The 13,688-nt window shown below is 39.5% G+C and overlaps 1 protein-coding gene across 1 annotated transcript in view; it reads right to left on the reverse strand.

The window, feature by feature from the left end:
* Nucleotides 1-343: 343 nt before the first annotated feature.
* Nucleotides 344-13,688, reverse strand: part of lig1 (ligase I, DNA, ATP-dependent) — a 68,335-nt gene continuing 54,990 nt past the window's right edge. Inside the window, exons 24-27 of the mRNA XM_031754946.2 lie at nucleotides 10,521-10,574; nucleotides 4,528-4,671; nucleotides 3,151-3,243; nucleotides 344-541 (exon numbers count right to left, since the gene is read on the reverse strand). Of these exons, the coding sequence (XP_031610806.2) occupies nucleotides 467-541; nucleotides 3,151-3,243; nucleotides 4,528-4,671; nucleotides 10,521-10,574 (366 nt within the window). The 3' untranslated portion in view covers nucleotides 344-466. The remainder of the gene's footprint in view (nucleotides 542-3,150; nucleotides 3,244-4,527; nucleotides 4,672-10,520; nucleotides 10,575-13,688) is intronic.

The following is a 13,688-nucleotide window of genomic DNA, read 5'->3' on the forward strand; positions in this document are numbered from 1 at the left end:
GGCATCGTCAGCTACTAATAACATTTCAGGCAGTTGGCAGTCTCTTTGGCTCGTACTATTATTACCACACACTTTGCCGTTGCCTTTTTGAGGAGAAATAAGGACAGTCTGAAACATATTTGCATGCAAACCGTACTTTTCTGGGTTTACTTGGCGGCTGTGCAGAGTGAATTTCTGATAGAGATCTGATACCGGCAGGTATGCTGTAACTGCTGAATCGATGCAGGTTTTAGGAATTCATGTGCATCGCATGTGGCAAGATGTTCACGCAACTTTGACTCTCAAAAGGAACTCAAAGTAAGTAAAAAGGAGCAGCCTCCACAAATCAATGACGTACACAGGACGCTTAAAACTGGCAAGTGCCTTTATTTTCATTCAACAGTACACAAAGAAAGAAAGAAGCTATTTACAATTACAAGAATGAAAATTCAATTATTTATTATTCCCTGCTGATGACTACAGACGATCAGTAGTAGTCCTCTGGGTCAGCTTTATCCCCCTGATTCTGAATCTGCTGCTGCTTCTTGTACAACTCGGCGATCTGCAGAGATTGAGAGGGAGAGAGATGTTTAGAGAGAACAAGGGAGACGAGACGGTTTGCGAGAAAGAGGGGAAGCAGGGTGGAGGGAGGGAGGGAGGGAGAGACTATCATGAAGTGAGGTCAGAAACATGAAGAGGAGAAGCTAAAAATATCAGTTTGATTATTCATATGCTGGGCTTTGATGTCGGTGACTCCCAGCTGCTGAGTGCGAGACGGGGGCTGTGTTCACTTGGGCTCATTGGAGTTCGGGGGCGAGGGAGGAGGAAGGCGGGACAACGAATAATGCGCGAACAACAGGCCCACCCAGAATCAGCAGTATCAGTACCAGTACAGCAGGGTGGCACGGTGAGGATGGAAAACAATGAAACATCACATTATTTCTCCTCCGCATGATCAAGGTAAAGCTTTGATTCTCAGCCCAAAAGTGGTTGCATCCAACATGATCTGGCTCGTCTTCATGTTTTCTTAATTCCCACTGACTCGAATGAGGTTAAGGTTTATTTAAACAGTGCGCTACGTCAGGCAATGTGAACCGATGTGCTGTGCTAACGAGCGTGTGTGCATCTTCACTGATGACAACTGACAGAAGCATCATTTTAATGCTGCTGATGTTCCGACTTGATTCGCTGCAGCAAACGCCTATATCTACACTCTATAAGTAACAGATGGGCATTGATTCAACTCAGTGAATAATAACATTTTATTGTAGTTCAGTCTTTAGAAATGCTACACAAGTTTGGGCGCAGGTGGTGTTACACTACAATGAACCTGGCATGGATTTTCCCGGTGAGGCGCGGCGTGCGTTTCAGAGCTGGTGCATCTAAGGCGATGCATGATGCAAGAAAGCATGTCGTAAAATGTTTAGCAGGGAATCAAACTTTAAAAATCTCGTTTCATTTTGTTGACTTGTTAGAGTCAAACGGTTTTGAACGTAGGGGATCTCTTTTTATCACGCCATGAATCAGAAAACATGGTCAACAGCAGGAGGAAAAAAATAATATCAATGTTCATCGTGTTTTCAGGTAAAAGATGTTCTATAAGTCAGGCTATGAATGATACATGAACGCAACCTTCAGAAAACAAAACTTTGAGAATACAGAAAGCAATAAACATGGAGACTTCAGTACGAGTTTCAGGCATCATAAAGAAATTCTGGTGCATCTTAACACAGAAGTGGAGACTTCTGGTCTCTGAGTATGAATTAAAAAAAAAGACTCTTTTACATCATGTTCTATTTGACACGTAGGCCCAACAGACATGGTAGTAAATTAAAAAAAAAAACCCAACAACTTCATGTCTATTTTGGACATTTCTTATCTACATTGACATGTAATTTAAGGGGGATAGTTTAATTGCTAACTCTAAATTGCCCATAGGTGTGAATGTGAGTGCGAGGGGTTGTCTGTCTCTGCGACAGACTGGCGACCTGTCCAGGGTGTACCCTGCCTCTCGCTCTAAGACAGCTGGGATACTCTACAGCTCCCCCGCGACCCTGACAAGGATAAGCGGAAGCGAATGGATAGATGGATGGATTTTTAATATGAGCATCCACTTTTGTAGCAGAAAGACCATAACTGGTTATTTATTTATTTTGTACAATGAATGAATGATATAGGCTTGGAGATGAATTTGGACACACTGTTAAGGAAACTGATTGAGGGATTAAAGAAGAAATATTTGGTAGTTTTAGCCCTACAGCATAAAATAGGTAAGTACAAATTCCAGTATTTTCTGGCAATATTCTAATATATATCAATATTTACCACTATTTCACTAATACTACAATCTAGGGGAGAAAAACTAAACAAAAACAAACTGACAATATATTTGGAAATATACTTTCAAAAACATAAAAACATTTGTATGTACATGACATTTCCTGTATAAAGTATACAGTCCATATACAGTCCTGTAACTCAGGTCAGCATTGGGATAAAAATTTTATATGCTCATGGGTCAGCAGCCAGGTCATACAGAGGCAGGCAGACATCAACATGGCATTAAAAAAAACAAAAACACCTAAGGAAACCGCGGAAAGTTGATTTGTGTTCTGGCCAAACTTTCTGGGAGTTATGTGAAACACAAATCCACTGTTAGACTAAAATAACAGAATTAATGGGTTGTGCTGCTGAGCTTGGCGTTGTCTACTTAAATTTGTTTTTCTGAAGGTACGACTGTCCTGCAGTTCTCTACTGTACAGTACAAATTATGCTTTGCTGCCTCACAATATATTGCTCAGAACCCACCACTAAACCAGGAGGTGCTGCTTTAACTGACTGTAATACAGCTCTGTTCGACATGCAGCAGGAGACCATTACATAAACCAATTCCTGTATATAAAAAAAGACTGTCCTTGGAGTGCTATTCACCCATGAAATTTTACAGGACGGCTCTTGTGAAGCGACCATGATGTTGATGACGCTTTTCTATACAACACGGTCAAACAAACATATGACTGAATTTTACTAGGTCGTGATCTTCCCTCTTTGACCTCATGATCCTTCACATGTTGTAGTCCTATAAGAGCTCTATCTGACATTGTTTTATATGTGTGTACTGCTGGTTTCATATTCATTGGTGGAGGGGGGACCAGTACTGATCTAATGTACCTGAGCTGCGGCCGTGGCGTCCTCGGGCTTCTTGTCGTCTCTAATCCTAAGGAAGCGAGGGAACCTCAGAGAAATGCCCTTCTCTGGATCCACCTGAAGAAGAGCAGATCACAAGAATTATAATTAAAACAAGCAAACAACCTGTGATACTGGGTTATCATTTGTTGTTACTTCTAAAGTACCCCCACGTACTGGATATTTTGTTGACTAACATGCACTGAAACATATTCAAGCCCTGCTAGCTCAAGGTTTGGAAACATCAACTCTTTCTACTCCGGTTCCAAAAACCTCTTTGAATTATTTGCCTTGTTTAGTATTTTACTGGCTTTAGAAATTGTACTGTACATTTTCTTTTTCAGAACAATCAAGGCTGCTTGAAAATGCAGATATATTGAATGCGAAGGGTGCATTTAAGATTTTTCAGAGCTGTAGTTACAGTTTATCAAATGCGAAAGGGTTTTTGTGCAAATTTGGGGGTCAAATGTAATTAATAAGTATACAACACTGACAATAACCTGACTTATCAATTCAATCTTTAAAACTTCTGGTAAAAGTTGCAGTAAGTACAGGCTATTTGCACAGATATGAATAAAGCTGTGCCTTGAAATTTTGGCTTTTGAAAAGTTGGGAAAATGGCTTAGACCACCATAACAGCTCATGAATTAGCGAAGGTCCCAGCAAAGCATGGAGACCATTCTGTTCATAAGTACCTGAGCTGTTCACATGAGAGCTCGAGCTTCACGTACACAGAGGGGATGAGCATCATTAGCAAATGCACATAGCACTTTTAGTTACATCAAATTGCACTGCTATAATTTCTCAGAAAATATACACTCTTTTTCAGGCTACTGCCTATCGCAGAAAGCTGTAGCCACATTATGTGTGAAGCCTCAGGGTAATCTTACAAATTACCTGTCAAAACCAACCTGGGGATGACGGCATTAAAAGAATTGATACTGCTAATCCTCTTTTTGGTTACTCATCCAAACATCTGATATTCAACTGTTTAAAAATACGATGTAAAGAAGGTTTATTGAGAACAAAATGCAACACCTGGCAAATTTCAAACCAGATTTTTTTTAATTAATTGTAACGTTTTATCCATCCCAGTGTTGTTTTACTTTGCCTGCTGTTAAAACGAGAGCTGTATTCTGGCAAACCTTTTTTATTTGCGCTGAGGGACTCTGCATCTAACATGCAGCCAAACCACGGGTAATAAACAAGTATCTGTTCTATTAAAACTGGACGCTTTTACAACATTTTTAATAACACAATTAAGAGGCACTAATTATGACTTTTCACTGTAGGCAACAGAGCATAACAGGCAGAATTTATCAGTGGAAACACATGGAGGGCGGATTAAGACACTGAACTGACCATTCCCATTGCAGCTTTGTAGACCGGAGACAGTGAGAGGTCAGCGCACTTCACCTCCCAAACCTGCACAGCATCCAGCCACACGTCGGGCTCGGCTGATTGGTCAACGCGGTAGTAAGCACGGGGCTTAGGCAGGATGTGCTCCTAGAGAACATAAAATGAAAAATTAATGATTAAATCACTAATTTATCCAAATTAAGAATAAAATGCTAGATACATTTTAGAAATGTGTACCCAGAGTTAATGGTGATTTCTTCAAAAGAACTCAAATTCGTTCTTCTTACAGTACAATTATATAAACATTTCAAACACAAAACTCTTCAGATACGCACAGCTTGTGCAGGGCACTCGGTCACACATAAAATGTCGTGATTAGAATCCAAGTTGGATGAAATAACATTTTTACTTTTAGCACGGCATAAACTGAATGCATGTAGTCACATAATCAGACAGGCACCACCAGATTACCTTTAGCATCTGACTTTTTAACGCCACTCAGTACCAAACAGAGAAAACATCACAGAGTTTGCAAAAGACAATTCATATGCCCTCAGTTTGTGCATATACACCCAGTTAACTGGAGTAGAGGTCAGTTAGTTCAGGTTTATTACATCCCTGCAGCATCAGACGGCAACAAAATCCATCAATAAAGTAGCGTTCACACAGGAAGAGCCTAGCAGCAATAAGGCAACCAGCAAAGGAATGTCAATGTACTTCAACAACATTTAGCGACAACTGTTGCCAGCAGGTCCTGAGTTGACCTTAAATGACAATATGAGTCCAGCAGTTGGGTGGCACTAGCAGTCGATTAAAAACAGCATAGAGTTCAATACAAGGTATATTCAAAAAGTCCTGGCTTTACACATAAATGTTTGCTTAAGTTTTAGGTGCATAGTGGGATTTAAGGAAACATCTAAAATGGCCCAAATAGCTGACCCTAAAAAGGATTTGGGGCAAATTCAAGTCTGGTAAGTTTTTATTTGTGCCGATATTCTCCTTCCCATGTTTAAATATAGTAAGCATCAACTCTTATTATTAAAGCAGCTGTTGAAATATAGCAGCCATGACAATAAAACTTCGACCTCATGCATTGTTTGTCAACTGATATACTGTTAAAATCTCCTTCAGAGTACTTTATCCCACGCATGCACCCAATGCCGTGGGTGTCTGAAGGAAAGCATGAAAAAAGTGACTCATGCCGAAATGAAAGATTGCCATCATTTGAACAGACTGATGAAGCCAGCAGTGTTATGTATCCCACATCTGAAAACAACTAGAGTGTACATACAGTGAACATGCAAATATGCACAGTGTAAAAATAGGGCAATGCATGCAGAGAGAACCTGGTAAAAAAGACAGTGATGGAGCGCTTTTGGTTGCCCTGCTGAATTGTGCCGTGTCTCAAAAACCACATCCCAGGAGGCAGACACAGAGTCTCAGCACTCTCATATTAAAATGGTACCTAGTTTCTTGGTGGGGGCAACATGATTTCAAAGACACATTATCACACACCTACACGAAAGATTTCATTTAGAAACAGCCTGATATACTGCACTTTTTTTCTCTTTATTTTAAACTCGATATTTACCTCTCAGGCTTCACCGCCAAACTGTTTCTGTTCCCGCGAGGCGACCGAGAAAAAAAAAGTCAACTTCTGCAATATTTAATAGTACCATTTTAACTTTGACACGAGCAATCATTCTGTCAGCGTAGGTGTCATTCTTTTACAAAATGATACCCATCTTGTTTTGGCGTGAAACAGCCATTTCAGCGAATGTGCCTCTGAAACGGTTTAATGTTAACGAGACTGCTGCAGTGTCCACAGAACTGGGTCATAGTTAAATAATTCTGGGGGAAAGAAAGCTCCAGCTGTAGCGGTGCTGTTTCCCTGCACACATTATTTATACTGTGGGCATTCAAGTGACACTCCAATACAGAGTGAATTACAATGCATGAGCTGGTAGGCGTGTAGAGTCTTATAAAATATTGAGTTCTGTCGGAGCTCAAACCTGTGGCCTTTCAGTTGTACTTGGGGATACACAGATACAGCTATATAATAGATAGAGTTATTATTGTAATCATTAGATGGGTCAAGTATTAGGTGGAGTTAATAAAACTGTAATATTGCAATTTTACACGCCTTCCAGAGCATCATAATTATACTTCACACAAGCCTAAAAAGGTGTGTGAGCTATTTCAGTTACATGCAATTATTCATGTTGATTTAAATGTATTTACACCACCAAGAACCAAGTGAAGAACTCATCTTCGGGGCATGTAAAGTGACTTTTTTAAGGTGGAGTGGCAATTATATAATCAAGTACAGTTGTTACTGCTGGGAAAACTGCGCAGTTTGTGCCTGCTGTGGATTATTTAGGCTTACATGATGTGAAACGGTAAGCTTAAAAAAATAAAAGAACTTAGAACGAAACAAAATAGATTTTAGATTTAATGAAATTACAGATCAATTCAGGTTTACTACAATTTTTTGTACAACACGTTCTAAACTCTCACAACAGCTGCTATCACAAAACACAGCTGGAAATATCATCACTCTGACCTGCAGCTACAAGGACGCAGTCATTTTCTATTTATGATACACTTTTAATGTGAATGCTCTACATTTTAAGCACATGATTAGCAATGACGAGGAGAAGCTGCATTTAGGTATTTAACTCTCTTCCAGGCTTTCAATGTGAAATGTGTGATCAGTAAACTAATAATAACATTTTATCAAGGTCACTGAATGAGAAACTGAAATTCAGTTCAATTCATTTTTAATTGATGATTTTCACTTTTGAAATGATATATTTTAGTTACATATTTTTAAATAGATACTGTATTTGTTCCTTGGTTGTACCTGAATCTATAACACATTGCTTCCACCAGAAGGTGACAATAAGGCATCAGAAGTATTATTAAACAGTATTATTATTATCAGTATTATTAAGCAAGAAAAACACAAAGAATGTGTGATTATTAATAATAATAACAAAAGAGTGCTACATGAATGTTTTTTGCAGGCCATCCTGCAAGTTAGGACTCCACCCTATGCCAGAATCATACTATCCATGGATATACTTTTAACTTGTTAAAAAAAACCTGTCACATCATGATAATGATATAAAATGATAAAGTGGCGTCATGCGTTTACTTTGCCTAGCACAAACGACGATGACAACAAAGTCCAGACATGTCTGAAAGCGAGAGCAGTGTGTCATTTTAGTACTTAAAAAGGGAGTTTCTTCAATGACATCCAATATAACATGATAATGCAATATGCAAGACAAATGTTGCTGCTAACAATGGGAACAGTGAACTTGTTTCACCACTTGAGGCAAAAACACCACCAACTACTGCTAGGCTATGAAGGCAGGTAAAGCGGAAATACGAGCAGCGACCCAAATGACTCACCTGAGCATCACTTGAGCACTCACTCCTTGCACTCTATATGGCAAGAAGAGCCAATGGTGGATGGAAATTACTAATGCGGTTACACAGCAGTAACGCAGGACTTTAAGCAACTGGTTAAAACGCTCAACTAAACCCAAGCTAACACACCCTGAGTAAAAAAATATTTTTAGATTTAAACTTTATTATGTGATCATATTGTGCAGGCTCCTGAGGAATTACAAGGTTAAGTTGCTTTTCCTATTAAACTGTGTTAAGCAGTTGCATTATTTATTTATTTTTTACTGAAAACATCTGGAGAAAACACTGCCGAGACTACTATTGTGCTTACAGTTGACTTATGCCATGTCAGTGGATATAATGCTGTGTCACTGCTACATTAATGCTGTGAAGGCTACACTTCAAATTAGGTAGTCTGTCATCAATGACAGTAACTCAATGGAAAAGGAGGATGGAAAATGCCTTTCATTTTGTTTGCACATAAAAGCTGCTGCCTGCGAGCTAAGATCACCAAAGAAATGTTTAATTTTTTCCCCTCTATTGTCATAAATATGGTTATTGCAAATTTTCAAAATATGATATAATTGGGCTTTACTGCCCCATTACCATTTTGGGTTAATGTAGAAAATATGTGAAAAATAAAAGTTTATGGTACTTACATAGTTTGTTCTTCACAAATTGACACCACTTCTATGATTTTTGAAGCCTAAATGTAATTTTCAGTTAATAATAAGCTATAAACGACTGAATGTGAGTGTCACCACTGCTTAGCTGCTTTGTTCAGATCAATGACACTGAAGTTCTGGAGTCTCATTTAACCATTTGTTACAAAATGCCTCTTTCCTTCAAAAGTGCCAACTCATTCCCAAATCATTTCTGGGAGACTTTATTTGAATGTCAAATTGTACTTTTGCTTAAAATCTATAATGAACGTGATTCTGCATCAGGCCCCAAAAACTCCACTATCAGTCAGCCTCTAATGTGTACTACCCATAATCACTTTCAAGCATCAGAATAAAGATTAGACTGAAAAATGGGGGAGGGGGGGCAGCTCCCGGTGTTACAGCACAGCAACTCGCCACCCAGGGGATTGTGAACCGAGCCAATCGTCTCCCCGTCTCGAGTCCCTTCGGCTTGCAGCACTGCTGCAACTAAAGCAACACGGCCACACCACTGGCCTTCCTTAATTCACCATCCATCACTTTCATTACAAAGCAGCACAGTGCAGGCTCTATTGGTCTCAGGAAAAAGAAAAAAGGTTACACCACTTTCTAAATCACTGCTTCACTGTAGTGATTCTACACTGTGCAGCAGTTTGTTACACCAAATTCAACCCTTTAATCTCTAAAAGAGATGTTTTAAAACCCCCACGGTGTTCACCAGGTTTGCTCAGTCTGTATTAAATAACGATTACTTTGTTTTATAAATAGATGACTGCATTTTAAAAACCCCTGTCTCTTTTATTCCTGTAAAAGAAGGAATAAATTTAGCTGATAAAGCCGGCAGAATACAAAAATGAATTTACACTCTCGTAACGGCTATCATTTTCAGAGAGCAGTTGTCAAGTTTCTTCAAATGCTTCTGCTGCTCTGCTGCTCTGGAGCAAACCTCTTCAAATATAAATTGAAAAAGAAATTCATTAACCAGCTTCAGAGCACGCCAACACAGTTTCACTAAACACATTTTATTTCATTGGTAAAATAGAAATGATTCATGGTGCCTGCCCGGCATTTCCTAAACACACCAAATGAACACCTCTGAAAGGCATGTGCTACTTATTTTAGGTAGGATGTAACACGTGCACAAGCCTAGAGGGTAGAAAACATCATCTGTAATCCCTGAGCTTATTCCTGTTACTTTTCTCCTTTTGGATAATTAAAGGTATCCTCGAGGTGCTGTTTACAAATTGAAGTTGTAACTTAGGAGTTTATCTGGACACTGGTCGTGTTATTTCGATACTAAAATCTTGGTTCATATCTGAAGAGACTGAATGAACAGAGAATATAATCTACGAATGCATAGTTGTGGAATTTCACGGCTCCAACCCCCCCAAGAACCTCAGGCAAACTCATTGTGGTTTTGCTCTAAAATTTACTGCATCTGTGTTTATGTTACTATCAAGTAGGTACTTATCAAACAATGAATTCAAGTAATCCTAAAGCTGAAGCTTCAGACGTCTTTACACAGTACTGTCATCTGTTATCTGTGAATGAAGTCTGTGAGATGGGATATATATACTTGGTATGGTCTCCTCAGGCACACAGCTCTGGCTTTGAGTGGAGAAGCCGGCCATTCAAACCTTATGTTTGCGAGGGACAGTCTATCAGAGAAAAGCTAGCTTCAAGGAAGCACTAAAAAAGCCCATTTGAAAAGACTGTACCAAGGCCCAGTATAAGACAAATAAAGATTAGCGTTGTGTGATTTCAAAACAATCTTGTTGAGTCTACAGTTAAATATTTGTCTCCCGTATATTTGCGATTTAAAAAAGAGGAAGAAAGAAAAAAAATCAAGACATCAATGTAAGGAAACAACAGTGTGACTGTTTAAAGAGTAAGTGCAACAGCCTTGCCGTGACACTTTACCTTTAAGAACTTGTAATGCTGCTCCAGATCTTCATCCTTGAAGCCTGTCCCGATCTGGAAGAGACGAAAGGAGATAAGAGGCACGCACACACACATATATACACACACACACTCAGTCTTAGATGTGTGTGAGGCAGCAGACATTTGGCAGCAGGCTGCAAAACAGAGAACAGCAAGAAAATCCCTCCCTACACCACGAGCATCTTGTCTGCCTACTTCACATTAAGCAACATGTCACCTCTCGAAAGACCTGAGCCCGCTGAGACACAAGAATCACCCAATGCGCTGACACACACAGAATAAGCGGGGAGGAAAACAGGCTGGTGTGTCATGCAAATATAGGATTTCCCAGCTTACAGATCTGCATGTATTCTGCAGATCTCCATGATAAGCTTCACTGTGTGTTTTAAAGGTAGCATTCAAGAAGATTTGGAGGTTAATCCAAGCATGTGTTCATGCATTCGTTATCTGTGCTGGTCAAGTCTTCTACCAAGCCAACTGCAATGTATTTTTAAGAGCACCTGTTCCACATGAAGTAGAGGTAAGCCAATTACTGCACAACTAGTCTGTTTTGTGGATAATCAGAGCCTCCCAGCAGCTTAATCCAATCAATACAAGTGTGTGTGCGCAAGTTAACAAAAGCAAACAGCAATGCTCACCAACATTCACATTTTTGACACAACAACAACAACAACGAAGCAAAATAAATTATTCTATTTTGGTAGTTCTGGGCTGAGCTTCATTTCCTTGGTCACCTCAGCCAGGTCCACATGTTTGATTTGCCCGATTGTTATGCTGGATGCCCTTCCTGACACAACCACACAGGGATTTGTTTGTTAGATAAATGTTTAAACCACTACATTATGCAAACACTCTTAATTTGATGATTTAATTTTTGGTTTTATAACTCAAAGCACAGGGAGATCAGTGTGAGCTTCAATGCAAGCCCACTGACTCACCATGCTGCAAATTTAAAAAATATATTTAGTTAAAACTTGACAAAAACCCAGCGAAGAAAATGAAAACCCAGACTTGGACGGAAATAAAGTGCATGAGCAGCAACATGGAGAAGCGGTTAGCACGGTCACAGCAAGAAAATTCCTGATTCAAACAACTGCCTGGGAATGCCCCATCCAATTGAGGGGAGTATGGAGCGCTCACTGTGGCTGAATGGGTTCCCTGTGGTTTCCTCTCACAAAGACATGCTTGGAAGGTTAACATATCTTATGTGACCATCTGTGAGAATGTGGGTGCATGTGGTTGTATCCGCATTTGCCCTGTGATGGACTGAATAGCTCAGAGTTAATAGATGGAAATCTGTATGTTTTTTCAGTTTTAGCCTTGTCAAACATGCCTGAGGAGGCATCGGTTCATTGAGACCGACTGCATGTCAACTGCTTTTACAAAATGTTTGTATTTTTAAATACATGGACTAAATCCTGCCCCTGACAACTAGCCCTAATATTACTTTTAGTAACAAACAAACACTGAAACTAATAAAAATGGATCCAAAACTAAACATTGACAGCTGTGCACGAATGTCCTTGTCTCTTGCACCCTCTGCATGCCTATTTTCTTTCTCCCATATGTGGGAATTTTGTGTTTGTGACGTGTGTGTGTGTGTGTGTGTGTGTGTGTGTGTGTGTGTGTGTGTGTGTGTTTTGCAGTACCCTCTTTCAATTTCTTCATGGTGGAGAAAAGGTTGTGTGGCTCAGGTCCTATTTGTTTGGCAGCACTTTTCTTTTCCAATAGGCTTTTTTATTTTTCTATTTTGACGAAAACCTCTCAGCTTGCTGCTCTGACTCATTCCTGCCTGCCTAATATCAAGCTCCTGCCAAAGACTGCAAACTGTAAATACACTTCTAAGGTATTTTAATGGGCTCACAGAGAACAGACTCAACAAACAATCATTTAATGAGATGCGTGTTGACATAACTACCAGTGTTTGTTAGAAAAACCTAGCAGAATAAAGGCAAACCAATGGTTTTGATGTACATTAATAAACTGTGGACATAAAGTGGAGAAGACTGAGATTTAGATCTTGTTTTCCACTGTGAAAGTTCTCAAAACTACAGTATTTCAATACTGGTCATTAACAAAATACCACTGAATCAGTCTTAACTATGTATAAGTGCTGGTTTCTCATTGTGTACAACTACTTTACAAGTACTTGTTTTAATCATTTAATTGACTGTAAATAGCTAAATGTATCTCTCAGCTGTCACCTTCCATTTCATTAGTGTCCCTTTTCTTCTCTGTGACAGCAGCCTGTGTGAACTGTGTGTCCACAGCAGCAGTACTGCTCCCAAATCTGCTGCTCACTCAAGGACACTTCACAGGACATACAGGTGAAATTACATTTGGGAGATGGAAATGTGGTTTAGATTCTGCTTTCGGCTACAGAGAGGGTTACTGAAGTTTACAATGTCAAAGACAAAACATTTATTCCTTTGTTGTTTAGCTGACACTGGAGAGCAAAAGGAAGATGAGTGCAGCACACAGGAGAAGTGGATGCTGCAGTCACATGGCACACACTGACAACTGCAGAAAAGATTAACGGCGTGTTTCCATGTGCCCACTCATCTCATACACATGTGAAAAAATATGTACACTCCAATTTTACTGAACATAGCTGTCCACGTGAGACGTTTAGACAGGAAACATGATCTGAAGTATTTTTTTCTTCCATTGTACAAAAACAACTGCAGGAGTTGACTGCTGCTCAAACTGAAATGCAAGTTCAACACATTACACGACTTTCAGACTCATCTAATAATACTTTTCAATTAAGCCCAAACATTCAAAGCTAACTATCAGCTTAACCACAGTTAAAGTTGGTCATTTTAAACAACAAAAAGCCTTTAAAAGCTAAATGCCCTTTGAAGAAGTGGGAAATGAATTAAAAAGAAATCAGGAAAAATGTTAAGACTGTTTCACGGTCAGACACTTTGCTTAGAGTCGTGGGAAGGGCCTTGAAGGTGGGGGTGCTGTAGTGTGTTACAGAAGTTGTCGGTCCTGCAAATAGTAGACCCCGCTGCACACAGCAGACACGAATAAACACCCAAAACTGAACTGAACCGCTCAATAACAGCCGAGAAAAAATACAGCGGCTTGCACACAACATAACACAGATGCGACACTAAGTAAACTGCACAAGACGGACACACA

Source organism: Oreochromis aureus, linkage group 18 (genome assembly GCF_013358895.1).
Source record: "Oreochromis aureus strain Israel breed Guangdong linkage group 18, ZZ_aureus, whole genome shotgun sequence".
In the NCBI taxonomy this organism is placed as follows: domain Eukaryota; kingdom Metazoa; phylum Chordata; class Actinopteri; order Cichliformes; family Cichlidae; genus Oreochromis; species Oreochromis aureus.